Source organism: Prinia subflava, chromosome Z, assembly GCF_021018805.1.
Source record: "Prinia subflava isolate CZ2003 ecotype Zambia chromosome Z, Cam_Psub_1.2, whole genome shotgun sequence".
Classification (NCBI taxonomy): Eukaryota; Metazoa; Chordata; class Aves; order Passeriformes; family Cisticolidae; genus Prinia; species Prinia subflava.
The window spans coordinates 29,690,545-29,715,264 of NC_086283.1; the positions used below are offsets into that span (position 1 = coordinate 29,690,545).

A 24,720-nucleotide genomic window follows, 5' to 3' on the forward strand; every position below is an offset into this window, starting at 1 on the left:
TATCAAAATGATACACTGATAAGACAAAATTTCATGGAAAAAATTAAACTAAGATCAGCATTTGAAATTGCATAATTTATAGAAGAAAATGAATAATTAGCCTCTGTTCAACAGAATTTACATATTAATTTCTCTGTCCATATTTTACTGTCTGCTTGGACAAATATGATGGACTTATGTAAATCACAGACAAGGAAATCCAAAGCAAAACCCAGTTTTTTGCACAAAACTGCTGTCAACAATACCATAAACTAATTTGCACCAGTTTTGAAAAACTCTGGGGTTTTTATAATGAACAGTGTAAGCAAAGAATGCAGTTCACAAGTCTGCTGCACATATCAAACCCCTTTTTCCTAAATTCCAAATGTGTTTTTCACAGGAATGAGTGTATTTGAGCAGAAAAAAATCTGATTAAGTGTTTATCCAGCTACGAGCACTAAATTGCTAAGGAGTTTTCACCTGCAAGAGGATGCAATTTTTATTTATTGCCAGTACCAATAATAATAATAATAATAATAATAATAATAATAATAATAATAATAATAATAATAAAGTTATGGAACTTGCAGGTAAGTGTTGGGTTGTTGCTGAACAAGTATTAAAAAAGACATGCAAAACAAGACCTCCACCTTGTGGCAGGATGTTTCATAGTTGTGTTTCCCAACATTCCCTTCTGCTAATTTACAGGAATTCCTGCCACAGCAAAGAACAAAAGAAAAATTATTCTAAAATTCATTTTCTCCCATTGTCATCAAAGAACAGGCTCTACTAAAGCTATAACTAAGAATTTTATCATGCAGAAAGGTTCCTACCATAACTTAAGAACCGTCCATCAACCCCTCCTTTCTACCTTCTGCTGGAACATGGTTGAAATGCCACTACACTGGTCACAGAAAAGGGCTCATCCAAGAGAAAGACAAGTAAAAAAGTCTTAATTTTGCCATGAAAAAAAAAAACATAGTCCAGTCAATTAAAAAAAGAATTCTAATCAACTTCCAAAATCCTGGCCATGCTTTTAAAACAATATATTCAGGCTGGGTCAAAGACAACCATTTTACAACAGTTCTAAATTTATGTTACTGTGCTTGCTCAAACTGCTTAGCCTGGTACTTGCGTGATGCAGTAAAAGCCAGTCCAGTAAGAAAAGAACCATAAGCAAAGATGAGCACAAATGCAACAGATTGTGAATAAATGCTCTAAAGAATTAGTTTTCCAGATGTGAAGCAATTATCGGTCATTATACAGAAGAAATCTGCATCTCAAATGCTGCTGTTCCACTTAAAGGACATTTCCTCAGCTTCAAAGCCCATCAATTTCAAGGATTCAATGCTGATTGAACTTCTAGCTCAGTTCTAAGAAACAAATTCCAAAAGCTTTATTCTGTAGCACAGAGATACTTTATTTAAATGCTTTCCAGACATCAGAATAATGTGAAAAGGACAGAAAAAGTTTCAACATTGGCAAAATTACAACTGTTTCCCATACAAATGTAGACTAGACCTCTAGAGACTTTGTTACTAGAAATTGTAAACAAGTAAGGCAATCCATATTAAAACATCTTTCTAATTTGTTAGAAAAAAATCACATATGAAAATCTAAGCTGGTAACACTATCTTAACACAACTACAGGGTGTAACATGAATATTCTTCCAGAATTAAGAATTCTAAACCAATCCCCAACAGCACCTAAAATACAAAGAGGTCATAGCAACTAGTCTAGAGTGGTATAATCTAAAAAAATCGATCCCCAAAACACACTGGAATATTCCTACTCCAGCAAGGTTTCAATGAAGAGAGACTGGTGTATAAATCAGACAGACAGGAGCATCAATTCGCAATTCTCCTTGTCAGGAGTCACCAGCTCACGTCCTGTAAGGAAGTTGAGATGCTTGTGACAAATCTTCCTTTTTATTCAGTGGCAAAGGAAATTTAAGGCCATCAGACTCGCAGCTTTAAAAATTCACAGACAGGAAAACAACATTGTGCTTCTCAGAAGGCTCTTCTGCAAGCAGGGATTACCATGGCTGGAAGAGCCTGGAGTGGCTGGAATTTCACATGACCACACAGCTTCTGTTGGATGCCCTTTGCTCTACCTGTTGTGAATAGGGAGAACATTTAAAACAAAACAAACAAAAAAACCCCACCGAGAAACATCAACTCCCGCCCAAAACAACAACAAAAACCCCAACTACCCCAACAGCAAAATGTCTTCCTACTCAGAATAATCCAGGCTTTTTAATATAATACTTTTAAATAAGTATATATAATTTTATATGAATTGTACATTAAATATATATTAATTAAATATGTATTTTATATATATATTATATAGATATACTTTTTAATATATTAAATTATTGGCCTGGCATGGTACAAACAACAGTCACCAAGGCTGTACAACGTGTTATACCCTGGAATTAAAAGGATGTTACATGTCCTTTCCTATTGAGGAATAATGGAGAACAGGTACCAGAAAAGTACAAATAATTGCCATACTTGAATCAGAGAGGATATACAAGCACCATGAGAGGTTTCATATAAGTAATCTAACATCTCCCATTTCCAACAGTCTTTTTTTTTGGGTCTTCAGAACTTCATTTTTTCAGCACACCAGGGACATTTTTTCTCTAAGAGTTTTCAAATCTCAAATTTTCTCTATCAGAGAAAATATGTGAACAGAAGACACTAACGTGATTTTCTCTACCAGAGACAAAGCGATTTAAATTCTCAAAACTTTCAGTAAATTTACCTGCTTAAGCAAAACCTCACCATAAACAATTGGCATGGGGGGGAAATCTTATTAGGAAAAGAGTTTAAGGAAAAAAATCCCCTTACCTTTAAGCTTTTAAAAAAGTGTACTTCTCTGCAAGAAGATATATATTAGGCAATACTTTTACACTGGTTTCAGTAAGACAGTTCCATGCTTTCATTAATTACTGATTAAAAAAATAAAAATAAAAGAACATCCACACTTCATTTTTAGATTTTTTTTAAAGAACTCATGACCTAATGTCTCTCTTTTTTCAAGGTAGATAACCTTGTTAGCCCTAAAAGAAAATACCTGCTGATGGTAAATGTCTTCCTCATCCAGAGCTTCTGCTGCTTCTTCCTCAACTTCCTCATCTTCTCCTTTACGTGCTGTTGTTTTGAACACAGTGCTTCTCTGAGCAACCTCCTGCAATACATTTTTAAAAGTTGAACTCTTAAAAAAAATCTCCTGTTGCTCACCTGTTTAAGATTTTGAGAAATGAAAGCTCTAGCTGCTGGGGAAACTACCTTTATCCATTTTGTTTGTATACTTTTCAGGTATTGCTGAGCATAAACAGGTCAGTTTTAAAGATTAAAAATACTGTTTCTGCCAAAATACTCATCTGGTTCTTCCAAAATCTTCTTTTTTCATATATATTTAAGTATTTTCTTTAAATTGCAGCATATCACAGTAACTGCCCCACCCCAAGCTTTAAATCACACCTCACCTGAATTAACCCCTCATTGCTCCACATGGATTTCACAGTGGGATTCCCCACTCCTCATAAGCACACAGGTTTAAGGAAAACTAATTTAGAAGACAAATCACTGAAGAGTTTACCAAAACTTTCTTTTCAAAGTGTATTCTAAGGCACTGCCCAGCTCCTGGCATGAGGGAGGTGCCTGAACAAGTAATTATTTGCTATTTAGACTCAATACAGAGAAAAAGAATCACAGGCTTCAGTGGAGGCATTTCTAAATTGCAGCTAATTCTCCAAAAGGACAAAACTTTACCAAACACTGCATTGCATTCCTAGGAGCCCTAACCTGCATCTTTGTAGGCGATGCTACCACAGAAAAAGCTCACACAGATCTGAGGTACTTTACCTCTCCCTGAGAATTTTTCAGCACAACTTTCACATCTTCACCAGTGCCCCAGGAATTATGGTTCTTCCAGATGAGGTCAGTGGGAGGGCTCGCAGTTACTCCAGCATTTGCAGCCCAGATCTGACAACAGAAGTCACACACGAACATTTTTTTGCCAGTCTTACACATTTCCAAATGACTTAATCAGTTAATGTATTTCATTTAAGTGAATGTGAATCTCTTCCAGTGAAGAAAATCAAGCATCTTCCGAACTTTTGTACAACAAAATACACACGTTTTTAATGCAGGGACTTTAGAATATGTAATATGATGTAAAATTTTCACCTGTACATGGTGAAAATTACTGCTTCATAGAGAAAGTGAAGTTCTGAAAAACATCTCTCTGTATTAATTGTCCCAGCAACTGACACAATGAATGCCCAACACAAACACAGGTGATTATTTCCTGAACATAGGAAGACAAAACTAAGAAAACCTTGTGTCTTTCTGACCCACAGAAGTTGGGCTGAAGTCCATCTCATGTGAGCAGCTGAAACTTGACAACTTACTGTAACAGTCTGGCCTGCCTTTAGTACGTATCTTGAGGTATATCTGTAACTTGCAGAAGTGTCTCCTATTTTTCGGATCATCTCCCAACCTCCCATAGGTTGATCCTAAGAAAAGGGAGAGAAAAAAAAAACTCCCACCAGCATTCACTTCCTGCTATACATGCAGTGTGTTTTATCTTTAAGGTTGAGACACACATAAAACATTCAGTGAAAGGGTTTATTATCACTTGATCTTCAGCATGGTATTATTTTAGGTAAATTTATCTTACCTCTTATTTGAAGTTAAAGCTTAATATATCCTACTTTTGAGTTCTGATGTTAACTAATGTTTATGATTTGCATCAGTTTTGTTATCACTTGGTTCAGAGAAATACATATTAGTAATATGTATTAAATATTAAAATCCCCTTACAAATATTTATTGTTTTTTGAAGCACAGAATGGCAAGCAGGCTTCCTAGAAAACAAAATATTCCTGTTAGTATTCTTGAAATATTTTTACATATGCACACCTGCCACCACATACTCTCTGTATTTCTTTTCCTATCAACTACTTGAAAAGCATTAACAAAACATATACAGGTCATCTTTACAGAATCACTGCTTCAAAACAAGAGTAGGTATTTTTTAAATTCAAAACAAGAGTACGCATTTTTTAAACTCTACCACCAAGATGGTTTCTGATCATTCAACAGTTGCCACTGTTGGTTAAAATTATCTAAAATGAACAATCTTATATATTTCAAAGGAAGCTGACATTCAGTTTGTCATTGCACCAGAAACATACCATACTTAGAGAGGATTTTACAGTTTTTAAAAATCTATTTATTTATATAAACTGTCAAATCACTTGTCAATATTCTCCAAGTACAGTTTATTACACTGCACTACAGGGAGTTGCTCAAATCTAGACCTCCTAGAAAAGTGCTAAAAACATGAACCACCCAGAGTTACTGGGAACAAATCTGATGCTTCTCCTTCCTTATGAAACAATGGATGTGTAAGCAATAAAAGGTAAGGGGAGAGTCTATGTGGTAAACAAGTATGTGTGTGGCAGGGGGGAAGCTCAAAAAAAAACCCTCAAAAATAGCAAAAAAAGGCAGGTTCTGACTCATTAGAAATAGTTTTTGACCTGGCTGAATTGAGTCATTCACACATTGAAGTGTCTAGTTCAAAAGAAATGTCAAGTTTTCTTGACATTCTGAATTCACTAAACCAAACCACTGCTCCCCAGGCACAGTAATTACAGGTAATTACAACCCACATTATCACTGTCTGGAGGACCCTATCCACATCCTCACTGATTAGAGGGGTCTGGGACACTTGGAACCAGCCAGTCTTTGTCACCTAAATCACCATGATGAGCTGTCTTTAAGTGAAGATCAAGGAGGGAAATGTAATGTACGTAAGGAAAAGTTGTGATTATTATTTATCAAAGGGTTCTTCATTTCTGTGGATATGCGTACCCTCCCAGTATAAACCACAACCTATTCACAGACTAAAATACTCTCAGTAGTCTTTGTAACAGTGGCTTTGGCTTGGGAACTGAGGGCTCATAAAATTATGGGTGCAGCCAAGGAAGAAGAAAAAACATGATTTAGGAAAGCTCTATGCAGATACAAGGAACATTGGCATTTAATTTCATCTAGACCTTTATTCTACATCTGTATATATTTCTTTGGGGCCTTTTTAAGGCAGAGAAAGTGCTGAAAAGGCTTCTAATGCAGCCTGGTGTCTGCTTGCAGAATTTCTTATCCTATTCTTCTTATTATGCAGCATTTCCTTATCAGGAACAATGTCATCTGTAAAGTTTTACAGGTACGTCACTTGCAATGCAGAACGCTGAAGTGCAGGTAAAGATTTGGTGAACAGGCCACCTTGCAGTAAAACAAAAGCATTGAATATCTTTGGGGAAAAGTCACCATCAATCCAGAACAGTGTGTGAAAACCTTCTTTGAGACACACCAGTTCCTTAATGCCACAAGCCCTGGGATCAGCACAAAGCCTGGGAGCTGCAAGGGCACTGAGGATGCCCTTGTGCCTCAACTCATGACACGTGTGGCACTTCCAAACCTGCTCAGAGGTGTTCTTCAAGCGGATGAATTTCCCATCCACGTCTATCTCCTCGATGGACACGTTTCCCGTGGCAGAGGCAGAGTGGGAAATGGTCACACTGCTGCTGGCCTCGGACTCCTCCACATCGATCCTCTTCCTCTTGCCGCCGGCCGTGCGGACGCTGCGGCTGGACGAGGCCCGCGAGACGGTCACCCGGGAGGAGGGGCTGGGGGACAGCTTCAGCCTGGCGTAGAGAAGGAAGAGCACACACACACATCACATCAGAGAAAGGGAGGCTCAGGGAGGGACCTCCCAGCTCTCCACAACTCCCTGGCAGGAGGGTGAAGCGAGCTGGGGGCTGGGCTCTGGTCACAGGGAATGAGGGACAGACTGAGAGGAGGCAGCACAATCTGGGCGAGGGATGGTGTACACAGGGTATCAGGAGGAACTGCTTCATGGAAAAGGCAGTCAGGCTTTGCCCAGGGAAGTGTCGGAAACACACAGGTATGTGGCACTTGGGGACACAGTTTAGTGCTGACCATGGCAGTGCTGGGTCAACAGCTGGACTCAAATATTTTCCAGCCTTAATGATTCAATCATTTGGTTTTACTTTTCCCAACTTCCTTTTTAAATAAACTTTCTTCCATCTCCTCCTCTTCCCTTAGATTTATACAGCAACAGAGTAAACACAAAGCATGTTACATGAAGAAGTGAATGCTTAATACTTAAGAGTAAAACGTTGTCAAACATCTGATTTATGCTCCTGGCGCACAGAATACTGCTGGACTACTACATTCAGAGTGTAAAAGCATTTCTGTGCAACTGTTAAAGACTATAAAGAAACAAAAACCCTAGGGAGACTTAAGCTACTGTGGGAAATTAATGCAAAAACACAGTGGCATAAAAGCTTTGGCTTTATCCCCACAGTTGAGAGGAATCGGTAGTGAGCAGCTCAGAATACAGTGAAGAATGAAACTGCTTTACATGACAGTTGTGACAGAGGTGAAAATTCTCAGTATTGGAAGAAAACTGAGGCCAGATGGGGAAAATGCAGCTGGCTGATGAGCTGGGCAATCATAATGGCTGTGACTTTATTAAAATTATTCTATACCTAAAGAAATTTGTGTAAAAATTAATTAACCCTGCAGTTAATTTTGAAGAATATTAGCAGCACCAAAGAGGCATACAATTCACTACTTTTCTGTGCTGGATCTTAAAAAAAAAAAAAGGTGTTTGCTGCCCTGAAAGCCAGTCTGATAATCATTGTGCTTGTCTCATGGTGACTTAGAACTGTGTCAGACAGGAGGGGGCAAAACCTTTCAAAGTGCCTTTGAAAGCAGTCAAGCACCACTACAAACTGCTTTTTAACAGAGAAAGAGACAAGTAAAGCACAGAGACACCACCTTGTTGCCATGTCCTTTCCTACCTCTCCTCTTCACCCTCCAGCAACTTCCGGTATGCATTGATCTCCATGTCAAGTGCCAGTTTAACATCCAGGAGCTGCTCATAGTCAGTCAGCTGCTCCTGCATCTGATTTCTTATCTCTGCAATTTCCTTCTCCTTCTCTGCCAGTGTTTTGCGGCAGTTTTCTTGTTCCTGGGTCAAGCTGCTCTCCAGCTCCTGTGCTCTGTCCTGCCATGCTCTAGACTAAAGAAAAAGCATTGAAAATATCAATGACAGTGCAAAGGAAAGCCCACCCAAGCCTCCACATGCTCTGCTGTTCAGGCAACACAGAATTCAAAACACAGAACTTGTGTCCTCCCCTATTTCTAAGTTCAAACTTACCCATAATTTAACTTCTGGCTCTCCATCTCACCTACTACAAACATAAACATCTTGAATTCCAGTGAAAATTGCAACATCCTTGTAAAAATAACTACTTTGCTCCATTGTTCTGAGGTCTGAAAATATGCAACTGTACTTGAATTTACTATGGAAAGACAAATTGAGCTTAAGAGTTTAACTGTTTAATGTGTCAGATAGGAACACAGTCTTAAGCTGCACCAGGAGAAGTTTCGCCTGGACATTGCAAATTTCTTTACCTAAAGGGAGGTTAGATATTGGAATGGGCTGCCCTGGGAGGCAGGTGGAGGAGTCACCACCCCTGGGGTTGTTTAAGTGTTATGGAATTTCCAGATGTCTGCTTTGTGCTGTGGCTTGGTGCTGCTAATCCTGAATTCTGGAAGGCAGCTCCCCTAAAGGAACGGGGGTTGTTCTCAGTGAAAACCTGTCTGCCTATCATTGAAGCCTCCAAGGCTTGCTCAATGTGGCGATAAGCATTCCTTGAAGAAATCTGATTTGTCTCCTGCTTCAAAAAATCCATCAAGCCAGCAGATCTTAAAATTGTACACCCAGAATGGAATGCTTATCAAAGAAAGCCCAAAATGATAGCAGCTTTAGGGTTGACTTACCATGAGCAGGCTTTCTTCTGTTTCACAGCTCCTTGAGATTTAATACTTTTTTTAATTAAAGGGCAGGAACCAATGCCCCATAATCATGAAGTCTGCTATGCATGAACCCTTATTTAGGAAGTCACCACATATTTCAGAGACAGAGAGAGAAGGGAGTCTACATGTCTGACACAGGGACCAGTGTAACTGGTTGTTAATGCTAAGAGTCAGATAAGGAATTTAATAAATGGAGTTTTGTGTCACATTTAAGATACAGTGGAGTCTACTACAGAGTTCAGTGCTGGCAACTCAAACCAGACCAGCATCAGGGATAAGAGATTTCCAAGAAAATAAAGCTTAATATAGTGCTACTAAAGTGGAAAACAAAAGTGTACTGGCTGACTTCACTAATGCTTAAAAAAAAAAATCCCACCCCAAAACCATAGCAAAATGGTTTCTTCAGAGGAAAGTCTCAGTTGAAATGACATAAGTGATTTTCCCTGAAGTTGGTTGCCTTGAATTTAGCAACAAACACTGTCAGTGCAGAAGCAAGTCCTCTGAACCAAGCTGTCATTCTTGAAGTAACAGAATAGAGAAAATTAACTTAAAAAACCTGTTAACTGAACCCCAGAAGATGATGGTAATCTAAAGGCAGAAATAAGACCTAAATGGCCAAAACTTTCGATCCAATTCCTGTGGAACCTTATGTACATTCATTATATCACCTGATCTTTTCTAGAGACTAACCTGACTAGATAAAAGGAAAACTAGGAAGATTCTTACTAGTATCTGCCAATTTATTTGGAAAATTAGGAAATGTCCCCCGCATTCATATTTTTTTCACTTGAAATACACAGAATTTTGATGTCCTACTAGTCTACTGTACAGGAGGAATAAAATTCAAAATGTATCACAAAAAGGATCAAACAGTAATAGTATTTTATATTCCTAAAAAAGTTTAAATGTTTTGTTGCATTTTCAAGTGAGTGTCTTGGGCTGCAATATATAATGAAAAACGTGTATTCTATTTATCATCTGTTGAAACAGGTTGGGGAGGTGTTTTTTTCTTTATCTCTTGTATAAACTATTTCTCATAACTCCAGGGGGGAGGGGGGCAGATGCCTTCTGATAATGGGCCAGCTGTTAAAACCAGATGGAGCAATGTTCCTTGTCTCTGCCAAGACCCATCCTCCCTGTGGGGGTTATCTTCTGTTAATGGGCCATTAAGGCTCACCAATGACATGGCACATTACATCATCCCATTGTGAGATGCACCACCCAGTGGGAAGGAGACAACCAGTCCTACCTAGATAAAAACTGAGATGTAGGAACACCAGGTATCTGGTTTTCCCCCTGGATTCCAGAGGAAGACCGGACCCATCTCATCATCATTGGACCCGTCTACAGGATCACCTCTACTCCACAGAACCACATCTGTTACTCCAGGAGGCCTTATTTGGACTGCCTCCAACACCCTGACCAGGGTGTCAGGTCGTATTTTGACTCTGTCAATGTTTCTAGGATTTTTGTTTGTTTCTTTGCTTTGCTACATTTGTATTATTAATATTCCTAGTAAAGAACTGTTATTCCTATTCCCAAATCTTTGCCTGAAAGCCCTTAATTGCAAAATTATAATAATTTGGACGTAGGGGGTTTACATTCTCCATTCCAAGGGAAGTTCTGGCTTTCCCTGGCAGACACCTGTCTTTCCAAACTAACTCCTAAAACTTCTCATTTTCACTCTGGATTTCCTGCTGCAGTGCACACAATGTTACAAATATGACAGTGCTGAACATATCACTTGTCATACATTATGTCATACTTCTTTGGGTGTGATCTATGCTCTCTGTGATCTAGGAATAACCAATTTCTGCTCAAGATCCTGCCCTACAGATGCTCAAGTACAGTAATTTGATGTTTTTACTCAGTCTCACATTCCCAATCTGGGCAAGATCACATCATTAGTTTTGGTTTTTTTAGATGTCTAGAAGCAAAGTGGATTTAGGATGAAAAGAGATTGCAAATTCCAGTTCTGGCTTTGAATGTTGCTTTACAGGAATTCTACACTAGGCTAGTCCAATCACTACTAAACTGCTTGGAGTGTCAAGAACACTTAATACACATTTGTTTAAAACTGCCTCATCTATCAATAAAAATTTTAACAAATGCCAGTTGACAGTACCCTATTTCAAACATTAGCTCTATAGCAGAATACTACACACAGAAAAAGAAAATAAAGTTTGTCAAAAGGAGACATTAAGAAATTTGAAAAAGTACAGAGCAGGAGAGAAGACAAACTCTGGTCGTGACGCTGAATATACTTACAAGTTAAGGGAAAGATAGAGCTTTAACACAAAAACAAAAAATGGTAACAGAAAGAAAAGCCCTTTAATACAAAAATCAACAGCTGTAAATAGCAGGACCAAGGAGGCACAGCTGGCTACCTCTTTCTGGAGGCTGGTGATGTGGGAGGACAGGCTGTCAATGCGCATGCGGCTCTCGTTCAGCTGCTCCCTGATGGTGTTGGCTGCAGAGCTGCTCATCTCCGAGGACAGCCTGGCACTCTCCAGCTGCAGGGCACCAAAGTGAAGACATCAGTTTCAAAATAACTTTCACTAGAAGAAAGAATGAATTGCCAAAAACCCACACACTACGATAAGCCACTGAGTTCCTCTCTGCAACTCCAACGCAATAAAACTTTTCTTTCTTTAGGACTAAAATGTGGTGCCTCGGTTACCATCTTGGATAGTCCTGCCTGGAGTTCCAATTATCTGAATATTTACTTTAGGATTAAAACTTTCCCTTGTAAATGTTACTGAAACTTAACTACTAAATTCCGTTTTCATGCTGACCAAAGTTTATTTAATACACTTAAACTGAAGAGGCTAAACTGAAATACCAATTCTCTAAAAAGAGGGAAACTTGTTAACTTTCAGGCAATATAAGCAAATTAGGTACCAGCACCCTAAGCCATTACTGCTTCATTCTGTCACTTCAATCTTGAATAGTTTTACTTTCATAAAAGTAACTACATCATTTTTGCTGAACACTACCACACTTGAGCTGCACTGTAGATTTATTCAACTTGACGATGATGATGCAAAGCAATTTATTTTTTTTTAAATAAGTTTCCAAGATTCCAGGAAAGTATACATGATGAGAAAGACCAAGAAAGCAATGAGAGGTTGCATTTTTGGCTAGATCATATTTTAAATAATATTTTCCAAGCCAGACTGAAGCCTGGAGGTAGGCAGGCTGGAAAGACCAAAACCTACACTGATAAATTCAGTTTGTCTGAACCTTTCTGCTGTAGCATCCCACCCTGGTTTTAAAAAATACTAACTGCAACAAGTACAAGCCACAGAAACCAGGTTCGGTTGAGACATTAGGGTGCCTCCTTTCATAAATGCTGAATAACAGCAGAGGAAGGAAATTATGAAGTTTAACTGATTTCAGCTTTCTGCCTAGATGAGTAAAAAACAGAAGTTGCTGGGCATTGTAAAACTTCCCCATATTTTGTACAGGCTCAGAGGACTCTATCTTCTGTGTTCTCAGCAAGCCCCATTATGAATTTTTATACAAAGTATGGGACACCTTACTGACCACTGCTCCGTATCATGCTTAACAATGCATGTATTTTCCTTGAATCCACAGTAATTCTAGCATTAATCACTTTTTCCCCCAGATCACCCTCACACAGTGCTTCCTTCCCTTCTGTTATTACACTTGATGAGGATTAAACCTGCTCCCAAAGTGAGATGTGAAAATGCAAATTCACACTCCAACGCATGGTAATTTCAAACCCAGCTCCCTAATAAACCCCTCTGAGCTGCCAGTAATTATGCTATTAAGCAAAACAAAAACAAAGTACATCAAACAGCTGTGTGAAAACATGTTCTCACTTTGGAATGGTAAGTCTCTTCGAGCTCTTCTTTGTACAGCTTCACTTGCGCATCGTGCTGCTCTCTGATCTCATGTAGAGCCTGGGCCAGCTTGTGCTCGTATTCAATCTGACGCCCAGAATCAACCTCGACCAGGCGAGTTTCATGCTTCCTTCTTGTCTCATTGATTTCCTGTGACAACCAGAAAAACATGGTAACACTCAGTAAATACAGGACAAAAATTTCAGAAGACTATCCTGCTGAGTGGAGTAATGCAGGTTCTAGTATCAGATTATTTTGACATGAAACCTTTAGTAGAAACAGTCTCCCCAGTCTTATTTTGCAATGGCCACTCATTAAAATAAGAGCTACGATATCATCATCATATTTTTTATGAGAGTTGTCTGAACTTTCAACAAATACACCTCAGCATCACTGGATTTTAGAAATATATCCCTGCTTTCTTGAGGTGTCTTCTGTGCTTCAACAAAATTGAACTACCATGAAATAACAGTCACCCCACTTTCCCCATTTACTTGTGTGCTTGCTTGTGCTTTCTCTGGAAAGAAACTGATTCCAACAACATGGAATAAAGCTGAAAATTCTCCTAGCAAGAAAAAGGACACATGGAACAGAAGTACATTTCGTCAAGTACATTTGTTACAGCCCTAATGTTCCTCCTGGAAAGTCTCAATAGCCACAGGTAAAAGGAAGGGTGGCAAGAAAAAGTTCTAAAAGACAACTATTCATCCATTTTTGTTTCCATTATTCAAAAGCATCCTAATAGAAAGGTTTGAAATTAAAAACATTTCAGGTCCAGAGCACCTGTTTTTGTCTCCCTCCACTTTATTTCTTATAATGGGATTATGTGGAAAATTACTAATCTGTGCTCTCATTAATAAGAAAAGACATATGCATTGCATATTATTATCAGAATTTAAGACAAAACAACATGATACATGAAGTTATTCTGCCACAAGAATTCAGAGTTAAAATCATTTTTCCTAGAAAAAGGAAGTCAGAAATCTTCATGCTAGAACAGAGGTAAACCCTACTCGGAGTAGGAGTTCAGACAACTTGCAGAGGTACCTCCCAACCTAAACCATTTTTCTATTCTAGAATGACCTCCCAGTTGTCTTCTTCTCTTTAAAAATGTTAATTCTTGAGGCTAAATTTACCTCCTCATACATATTTTTACGGAATTCCAAGTCCTCAATGAGGCTCTGACAACGGTTTTCAAGGTCCACCTTCTGCAAGGTTTCGTTTATAAGCTGGTCCTTGGCAGCAGCTAAAGAAGCTTCAAGCTTTAAGAAATAAAAGAATCAACACAATTAGACAGCAGAACTCACATGATGGCCAGAGCCTCACAGAACTACAGCTAATGACACATTAAGGTTTAACTTCACAATCATATTCCAATATTTACCCCAGTAATATTACAGATCACACACACACACACTTTTGCAGTTGCTTATACAAGTGAGTTCTATATATTTCACATGCTAGTAACTAGCTAGTGACTAATAACATGCTTGTAATGACAAGTTACTAGCTAGTAACATGCTAGTAACTAGCATTAAAATAGCTAATTTATAATTTTCCTTACAAATAAATTTTTAATACATGGAAAACACTAGCTTCCTGGTTTCCACAATTTGTCCTCTTGAGGTGGTGCTGCACAAGATCACAAATCAAAAGGCCAGCAAAACTAGGACAAGAGGTTTTCCTCCTCATTGTTCCACCAGAACATGGAGAACCACAGGCAGAACCAAAAGGAGGGTAGAGAGAAACTGTTATTTGTCAGTTATTATCTGCTCTTGTGAAGTCAATCTGCCCCTCCAAATCACGTCTGAAATGAGTCAAGACTCTTGACCTGCTTTCTTCCCCCTAAGTACCCCTTGCAATTTCAGCATCTGCAGTTTTAAGAGCTCTCTCTTCCACCATTCATGTTATTAATAAAACTCAACACTGCTGGACTCAGAAACCTACTCAGTACTGCTTCTAGTGTTGAAAGTGAATCACAATTTGCTCCAGCTATGATCAGATGACAGGTTTTCATCCTCTTTTTTTTTTTTTTTTTTTTTTTTTTTGTTACAAAGTTTTATTTTATCAATTGGCAGCTCATAGTACAGAAAACCACCTCAACTGGCTAACAAAAATTGATGGTTAAATGTTTCTTCTCCTCACCTCTCTAATTTGATCTTTCAAATCTTCAATTTCTCCCTCCAGACTTTTCTTATCACCAAGGGCTGTGGCCAGTGCAGCTTCTTTAGAATTCAGGGCTGCTTCAAACTCACGAAGTTTGACCTGGGCTCCACTGAGGTCAGATTCCTTTTTTGCATAGCTGGAACAAACCAGAGAAAATGGTTGCATGAAAACCTAGAAATACTCCCAAAGTCAACTGCTGACTAATAAAACAATCTGAATCTCAGACTTGAGAAACATCAGTTAAAACCATTTTGTGCCAGCTAAATTTACTGCGCTTTGCAGCACCTTCAAAATTGGCGAAGTTCCACAGACCTGAGGAAACAGACTCAAATCCTGTCTATACAACAATATCTGCCATCACAGAAATCACACTGGTGCAGAGGTGATGTGATTTCTGTGTGAAGGCAAGCACAGAAGATTTTCAAATTGGATTTTGTGTCTAGACAAGCAGTCAAGCATTTTCTAGGTGCTTATTTCCTAAATCAGCACATTCAAACAGAGAAGTCAAATGGGCAAAACATAATGTCACCTAGATACAAGTTCATTATCCACAAATAATCCTGTAACAGGCTGCTATCAAAAACAGGGGAAAGGAAATCCAAATTCATGAATCAAAATGTTTCTTGTCCTTAGATGGCACAAGCACCCATTAAAAGCAAGTAGCAAGTTCTTTAGTCTTGGAGTTCATAAATTTTCTGCCTGGGATATCTACTTTTGTCCACTACAGGCAGTAGCATGCAGAAGTCCCAGGTGGTTTTAATTGAACTATGAACTTTTTAAAGGAATGGACAGATTTACGCTCAATAATACCACAGCAGGCATATCCTTCTTCAGTTGTCATGCTTTCCAGAAGTAAAAACAAACAAACAAACAAACAAACACCAAAAAACAAAAAACAAAAACAAAAACAAACAAACAAAAAAAACACAACAAAACACTAAAGAGTAAAATTAGCAACATAATGCTGATATGACTTAAAATTAGATAGATTCAGAACACATCCACTACTCTTTTTCATTATGGTACAGCTTATAAGACACAGCAACACTTCTCAACAAAATGAGACCTAATGCAAAATCAACACAATTTTAAAAGGAGAGACCTTCAGCTTTAAAAGATCCTTTTTTCAAGATTACCTGCACTTATCATGCTTGGGAGAGGTGGGTGCACACAGAGGGACACAGGGACGGAATGTATGTCTGGAGGTTTCAGCAGCACAGCCACACCACATGGCAGGCTTTACACAACAGATTTAGCGCTCCCTAATCCCGATCCCATGGGATTAGCACCTGCTGCCCCTGTGGCATCCAAGGGGCAGGCTGAGAGCCCCCGAGACACACAAAAACACTCTCTTCTGCACTCAGCTGCTTCCTTCTGCTCAACACTCCCCAATCCCTTTGTGGCATTTCACTCCTCAGACCCACAGCTGGGTCCACAGCTTGGACAAAACCACAGGATTTAGGGTTTGGACATTCCTGCTTCCACCTCTCTGCATTATTCCCTAGAGGTTCTGTCCTGTTCTTTCTCTTCCACTCAGGCCTGTTGGAACTTCAGCATGCAAGGAAGGTGTGCAGCAGAAAAGGAAAAAGAAGGAAGGCAAGGTATGTTGCCCCAGTACATCCTCTATGAGGAAGTATGAGGGCCCACAGCAGACACTTATTGTTTGATTCACTGCTGGAAAAAAACTGTTTAATCAAAAGATGAAGAAACTACCTGTCCCATGCTGAAACCAAGCCTATCAAGTCAGACCCTGAAATGAGAAAGTTGCAGAACTATAGACAGCATGCTGCTCCCCAGTCTGCTCCAAATTATCCTAGACTCTGAAACAGGGAGATTCCCCCAAATATGTCACTATCCAAAGTGTGGATACCTTAAAACTACTTGGCTTTTAAAATTTTTTAATGCAAATAACTTTTTAATGCATTTACAGACTGAAAGACAGCTGAGAAGAGCATGCTTGCCATGCATCAGCAGAGAGAAAAGTGTATTATAAAATGGACTAGCAACAACAACATGATTAAAATCCAGTGTAGTACCTGTACTACAATAGGTGAATATTACCCGTTAGATCAGCCCTTTCTGGCTTGTTTGCAACAAAACTGTCTGTGAAGCCACACTATAATTTAATGTAACAAAAGCCACAGCAGGGGTGGTGGTGGGTGGGTGGAGAATTAAAATTAAGGACTATTAGTTGTTAGTGTCATGAGTTGTCTAATTATGAGACAGCTCAGCTGAACACATTCTCAGAGAGAAAACAGAAACTGGAGCTCAACACTTCAAACGCTGGAAGCCAGATGAAATCTCAGCAACTCAGCAGTGTCATCCCAGCCCTAAAGGGAATACAGGAAAGGAGGGAAAGATCAGAAAAGCGTCTGTGATTTATAAAAACAAACACTAATGTATACAACACATACTTCACCCTTACACCCACTAATTTTCACCATGAACTTCAGCCTCTGGACAATTGCTGTCTTCTTCCTCTCCAGAGAGCCAAAGCTGAATCTGAATATAGCAAATGAAAAAACCTCAAACACCTTCCTGTTGCAGTGTTCAGAAATTACGAAGAACTGTACTCCTTTTCAAGTAGTTTGACTCATTAAAGGAAAATAAAAGCAAAAAAGTAATTGCTGACTTGCATCTTTTTCAAAGAAGTAAGCTCTCTTTTGACTTCAAAGTGTGTGGATCTTCTTATCCATGGAATTGTTAACAACAACGTAAAATTTCCCATAATATCCTTAAATTTCTTGCTAAGTTAATAAAAAAGTCATACAAAAAACCAAAAAAAAACCCCATTGAAAACAAACAAAAAACCACAAACAAACAAACAAAAACACAAATGAAAAAACCCACACCCAACAACAACAAAAACCCCAAAACCTCAGTCAAACAAAAAGCCCAAAGAAATAATTTTCTAGCTGTTCAATAAGCTGAACTGACCATCTGGAGCCAGACAAACCACACACCTAATTCAAGTTAAGCTGTCACCAGCCAGACCTGGAGAGGTATAATTCAAAAGTTCCTTTGAAACTGACCAAGTGCAGGATGCCACCACCCTACAGCAGATTCTTCTGACCTCCCACACCCCACCCACTCTTTTATGCCACTACTTAAGAGTCTGATCACAAAGCTAAGCATTACCAACATTAATCAAACCCTCCTCGAAAAGCATTGTCTCTCAGCCAAGTCATGACATAGATACACACGTGATTCCTGATAATGCAACCTATATTTAGATGCATATAAAATTACATTTACTGCACAGTGGGCTGGCTTTCTACTCCAGTTGTGGAGAAATATGAAAATAATTTAAAAACTCCCAACTACAGTCACAAATTCTCTATGTTTTATTTAGCCAGCAGTCAATTTACCACATTTTTCCCCTATGGCAGACAAAATGCTAAGGCTGTATTTTGCAAGAAAGTGGTTTAAAATAACGTAAGAAGTACTTAAGAGCATTCAAATTTTTGAATAGAGATCAACATGAAAATAAGAGTAACTGAATGAATTTGGCTTTTCTCTAAATAAATATATGTAATGTGGTTTCAACCTGTCTCATGCCAGCCATTTTATTAAAATGTAGTGTTTGAAACCAACAACAACACATCATTTCTGGACACACACTGCTCAGCTGTGATCCTGATTGAAATCCAACCTAAAGTTCACTGTCATCTATATGAATCCCATTACTATAACCCATTTCTAAGCAGAACCTACATAAATACATAGCAAACCACTCCCCGTTACCATGTCATCATTACATGTCCACATATTTGAGACCAAATATTTATGTCCTACACTGCACAAAAGACTGCTTACTTGAGAATATAAATTCTTACATTGCAGTGGCTTTTGCAACAAGTTAATAATTTTTTGATTACGATTACAATCACAATTATTTTGCAACAAGTTAATCATCCCACTCCTTCCTCTTCTGAGTGTTCTATGGTACACATCAAAACAATGACAAGATTTTGGATTAAAGCTCTGGAGTTTCCCAGACTCTAATCTTTGCCTCACTTTTCAAGATCACCTACAATAACAAAATTATGCCTCAAAAAATTTCAAGTCAGCTTCCTTTCCACAGTTCTTTCCCAGCTCCTTTGCAGCACATGTGCACCCTGGAAAACCCTGCAACAGGTGTCACATCTTTGCCTGCACCAACACCACATGGTTCTGTGTAGCTGCTCAGGGTACCAGCTGCAGAGCACCACACACTTGCACAGTAATTCAAGCCACAGGCTTATGGGAGGCTGTTCCTGATATTTATTTTACTTACCAATCTCAGTGTAGAAATGTACTTCAGAGTGTAGATCAGAAGGAAAGCCAATTGGAGATTCAGGGCCAGACATACAGATAAATTATCTCTTTGATATTTAAAATTAAAGTTTAGCTCCTTGCCAAAAATTACACTTGCTATTAATGCTTGCACTCTACAAAACACCTGAAGATAATAAAGAAAGATTAAATCCTTTACCAACATGTTCAATAAAATATACAATTTCCTTCAAAGTTACTTTAATCACATTGTCTCCTCTTTCCAGGAGAGCAGATGTCCCTCAGCACTGGCAAACTGCCACAATGAAACCTCAGCCTGCCAAAGACAAATGCAAACAATGGGTTTCCCAAATGAACTAGTGTTAACACCAGCTTATGCCTCCTAAATAACACAATTTCCTCACACGCCCGACCAGAATGTGGACAAGTCCAGCTGGGGATTTTTGACCTGCTGTACACTTAATTAAGTCCCTAACACAAACGTTCTTTGAAATAAATTTTCTTTATCTTGAAAATAATTTCCACCAGTGGAAAACTATGTTGACACCTGACCCACCAGCACAGCCACACAACACAACAGCCAGCCTGGCTTTCCGAACGGCCCTTGTTCAACACGACTTGGTGACACAGCTGTGCCAAACTTCACAATGTGCACCCTTGTTAAGTCAATTGCTCCAGTGAGACGGGACGCTTCTCCCCCCCACCATCTTGGCTCAGCAGTTCTCCCTGGTGTGCACCTGGGGAAATGATGAACCCATGACACTTCCCCTCAAAACCAGAAGCTTCATCCAGTCTTGTAGGATGTGATGGAGCAATCGGAATGTGCTGCTTAAGTGATGGCATTATGAAATGCCCATGGATCACATCTTTCACTGATTTGTATGCCTTGTCTGTTTAACTCTTTTCTGAAGAAATACGGAATTTGAGCAATCTGAACTCCCAGCCAAGGCAAAGCTACTCCCTTGCAGGAAGGGCATTCTACTTAAAAATAACAGGAGTTGTTACACCAAAATAATTTGTTGCTAATTGTATCATCACATATTTGGAGACTTCATGATCCAGATATCTACAAGTAACTACCTCCTTTCACCTTTACTGTTCATCAGCAAGTCCAGCCACTGGAAATCAATGTACATAGACACGTTCTCTCTAGAGCTACTGTTGGTGTCTTGTACAGCCCTTGATTGCAACATTGTAGCAGTCGCTACACTATTTATTTAAATGAGGGAAGTGGAGGCATGTCTGTACAACAGCCACCACCCAAATAGCAAAGCATACAGTGAAGTCTTGCCTAATCACTAATGAGAAAATAAATTGGAAATACTGTGAAATTGATACGGTCTCTCAATTCTTTCTCTAACTGTGGAAGAGAGATATCCCTCTTCTCCACCTCCCAAGAGCTCTCCAAGAATTCTGTACACCTGGAACTCAAATTTCATGGGCTTTTTTCCCCCCAAGTCTTGAGATACACAGATTTACTTTCTCTTACTTCCATTCTACATCACAAGCTTCCTACTTACAGAATTATGAGTATCACTTTCCCATTCCCTCCCCAGAACAGAAATAGGGAAGCTGTTTTTTTTAATCTCACTTCCCCCCCCTGCCCCAATTCTTTAGAGATTTGAAGTATGAAGGGAAAGCTTCATATTTAGCTGCAGCAGAACCCACTGCGTGGCAAGTACTCTAGAAGGAGAGTATGCAACAAATCTGCTATATACAGGAGCGTCAGCTAAAGAAACAAATGCAAATTTCCTTGGGTGATTAGAAGTATAAACAGAGCAAGCTTTTTTGGTGCATCACATCGTATAGATGGCACTAAAGTCAGCAAATCCAACAAACAGGTGCTGAATCTTTAATTTTTGTAAACAAAGAATAAGAGAAGTCCTACAGCCCTTTGAGAGCAACTAGAAGGTTGAGTTTGATGCACTTATTCAAAGAGTGACTGAAAGACGACTGGAATAAAATGGTTCAAGCAATTAAGAAGGATGCCATGCTAACCAGAGAAAGCAGAGTTGCACAAGAATAACACCTGCAAAAAATATTCAAATAGGACAAGAAGGCCAACTAGACCATGAATAATATTGCCTAAATTCACACAACTAAGTGGCAAATCATCTTTGCTCCCTGCACAGACGCAGAAGACCTTGAGAGCCATTTCTCCTCACATTTATCTCCACTGATTCTGCACGGAACCAAAGCTATCACTAATTTGAGTTATGACATGGCTACCAGAATACCTAAACCACACAAACCAAACACACCAGGAAACTTTTGTTTGTTGGTTTTTGTGAGGTTTTTTGTTGGTTTGTTTTTTTCCCCAAGTGGCTTTTAGATCCAAAATACTATATATTCACGTTTAAACAAAAGCCAATGCATACATCACACACTGCAGTTTAGCTTTCAGAGAAGGCAAGGAGAACTCAGTTAAGAGCACACATTCTCATCTTACCTTGCAAACATTTACAGTACTCCTATGCACACTTGTGCAAAGTGTTTTTAAGAGTATTTTTGTCAGGTTATAATGTGACTTAACAGCTTTAAGAAGCCATGAGGGAGTGTGCTCCAGTTCAAGTGAAAAACCCCTTCACTCCTTTTAAAGACTTTGCAAATAGAATTACAGATAAGCTTAGATATCCCCAAGATATCCATCTTAACAACCTCAAAGAAGACTAAGAAACTGCACGCCCATCATGAGGTCTGGCATCAAACAACACCGAAGAGCCACAAACAAGTGGAATCCAAGAGCTCCAAACAGCAGTGTTTGTTGTAAACTATTCAGGAGTTCTTGGCAATCAACACTCTGCCCCCACCAAAACGTCAAGTTTTTGCCAAGTATCCCATCACAGGCAAATGCAAGACAGAATATGCAGACGTCCATGTCCACATTATTAATGCTTTGGTCCCAGCCACAGAAAGGCAATCCACTACAGACTGCATTTAGATCCCAATCCCAGACATGGAGTCTTGTGAGAAGCTGACACAAGAGCACATCTTCCTCAATAAAATCACTACAAAATGGAAATTCCTCGCTTGACCTTGGAGCCAAATAATGTTGGTGCTTGTCTGCAGCTACACCTGGCCTTCCCTATCACTGTCAACGACCACTCTGATTTAAGACCTTTCATATGGTGCCAAGAGGTAACCTGAAGAACAACCAGTCTCACTAATTAAAGGCTCACAGTTTTAGTTTTTTAAATAACAGAGACCAAAAGATATGAGAGCTGTCTGCAGATGCACAAGAACATCAATATACTGGTTATACATGAAGTATCTTTTTCATCATGAAAAATAAGGGCTGAAGGGGCATTTAAGACAAAGTAGCAGAGGAAGAATAACAGTTCTGGAGGTTTTTTCCCCTCCCAATATTGACATACCTTGTGATTCCAAGACTAAAGCGTGAATGCTCAGAACTGCAGCAGTCACAGAAATCAAATCGAATGTAAACACAGATAAGGAACCAAACAAACAATTTAATCGAGTTGAATGTTTAAGAAACAAATCTAGTGTCTCAAAATCAGTTTGTTGCAAGAGTGAGGATCGTGGCACTGTGCCCTAGAGCCCTCCTCAGTCTGGGGTATGTGTAGACACAAATTCTACCTTTGATAACTTCCGAACATCCAGGAAGGCACACAGAAATCACAGTTCTCTTTGGGTTGAAGTATGGTCCATGTATTACCTAGTGAGTATTTTCATATTATTAAGTTAATCTTTTTCAGTAAAGTTCTATATTTCGCTCCGGAGCAGCCTGAACATTAAAGACAACTCCCTGTTCGTGCAGGGAGCGATGAATAGTCATGGCATCACAGAATGTTAAGGGACTGGAAAGGACTCTAAAGCCCCTCTAGTTCCAAGTCCCCAGCCAGAAGTAGGGACTGCCTCTGGAGATCGTTCAGAGCTCCATCAAGCCTGGCCTGGAACACTTCCAGAGATGAGGCATCCACAACTTCTCTGGGCAACCTGTGCTAGGGCCTCACCTCTCTCACAGCCAAGAATTTTTTCCCAATATTGCATCTAAACATGCTCTTCTTCAATTTAAAGCCATTCCCATCGTGTTCTATCACTCTATCACCCTTGTCAAAAATCTCTCTCCAGCCTCCCTTAGATACAGCAAGGTGCTCTCAGGTCTCTCTTACTGCGGGTAGCAACCCGAGCACTTCAGCTCATTTTTCAAGCGCCAGCCTCTCAGTATAACCTGTTCTAGCGCCTCACCACTCGCACAGTTAGGAATTTCTACCTAATATCTAGCCCAAGCTTCCCCCTTTTTCCGTCTGCACCGGTCGGAGCCATCACGACGGGCACCCGGGAGCCGGACCGGCCGCGGATGCTGCGGGGACCGGGGCACTCGCACCCGGCAGGGGCGGCGCTCGGGGCCGGCGCTCCACGCCGGGGCGGAGCGGCGGCAGCGCTGCCCGTGCCTCATTCATTCCCTCATTCATTCCCGGCCGCGCAGCCCCCGGCGGAGCGCCCGCGGGACGGGCGGGCAGCGGCGCAGAGAGCGCACCGCGGGTGCCTCCGCCACCGCTCCGCCCGCATCCCGATTTCTATCCCCCCATCCTACGGGTGCTTCCCGGAGCTTTGCCGCTGCCCACCTGCCCAGCAGCTGCTCGTGCTCGGCGCGCAGCTTGCCCAGCTCGATCTGCAGCTTGGCGCGCTCCCGCGCCGTGTCGTCCAGCGCCCGCCGCGCGTCCGCCAGCTCCGCCTCGTAGATCGCCTTGAGCCCGGTGACCTCACGGCCCCGCACCTCCTCCCGCTGGGTCACCTGCAGCTGCAGCGCGCTGTTCTCCGTCTCCAGGCTCCGCACCTTGTCGATGTACACTGCCAGGCGGTCGTTCAGCTGCCGCAGCTCCTCCTTCTCCTGCAGGCGGGAGATGCGCGTCGGGCTCTGCGGCATCGCTGCGACGGCTGGGCCGCGGGTCCGCGGCGTGGGTTCGGCCATGGAGCGCGGGCGGGGGGGACACCGGTGGGGCGGGGATCGGGCGGGGACGGACTGACAGGCGGACGCGCGGACCGACGGCCGCCGTCGACACCTCCTCCGCCGGCTCCGCACCGATCCAATATGGCCGCGCGCCCGCCCCGCCGCGCCGGACCGCGCTCGCGACCCTCCCGCCCACGTGACCGCGCGCCAGCCAATCGCGAGCCGCTCTCTGCCGCGGGCTAAATTCAAAACCCGCCAATGGCCAGCGGGTGCGCCACTGAGGCCACGCCCCCGGGCCGCGCCCACGCCCCGCGCGCGTTCCCGCCCCTCATCCCGCCCCCCGTTCCCACCCATGGCCCCGGACAAAGGGAGACGGACCCCGCGTCGGCACCGCGCCCGGCCTCTCCGCAGCGCCCCTCGCCTGGGCGAGCAGTCTTGGGGAGATGCAGTCGTTTGGTGGTGTGGCTATAAATTGCAGAATCACGAGATAAATCCGGCGAGGATGATCGAGCCCAGCGTGTGGCCGGACACTACCCTGTCAACAAGAGCATGGCATTGAGCTCAGGCTTTCCTTAAGCACCTCCGGGGTTGGTG

At 40.9% G+C, this 24,720-nt stretch overlaps 1 protein-coding gene across 1 annotated transcript; it reads right to left on the bottom strand.

Moving 5' to 3' along the window:
* Nucleotides 1–1,384: 1,384 nt before the first annotated feature.
* On the bottom strand, nucleotides 1,385–24,310 carry LMNB1 (lamin B1). Its single transcript, XM_063423056.1, has 11 exons — nucleotides 23,801–24,310; nucleotides 14,916–15,072; nucleotides 13,907–14,032; nucleotides 12,750–12,920; nucleotides 11,292–11,417; nucleotides 7,884–8,104; nucleotides 6,476–6,701; nucleotides 4,404–4,508; nucleotides 3,856–3,975; nucleotides 3,062–3,175; nucleotides 1,385–2,093 (listed from the first exon to the last, which is right to left on the bottom strand). Exons 1-11 carry the CDS (start codon nucleotides 24,145–24,147, stop codon nucleotides 2,052–2,054), a joined length of 1,755 nt encoding a protein of 584 aa, XP_063279126.1. The 5' UTR covers nucleotides 24,148–24,310; the 3' UTR covers nucleotides 1,385–2,051.
* Nucleotides 24,311–24,720: the final 410 nt, after the last annotated feature.

Coding starts and splice junctions, on each gene's coding strand:
- LMNB1 (XM_063423056.1), bottom strand. CDS start 24,147: ATGGCCGAACCCACGCCGCGGACCCGCGGCCCAGCCGTCGCAGCGATG. Junction 15,073..23,800: donor CACGAGCAGCTGCTGGGCAG/GTGGGCAGCGGC, acceptor GGTTTGTTCCAG/CTATGCAAAAAAGGAATCTG. Junction 2,094..3,061: donor AAGACATTTACCATCAGCAG/GTATTTTCTTTT, acceptor TATTCACAACAG/GTAGAGCAAAGGGCATCCAA.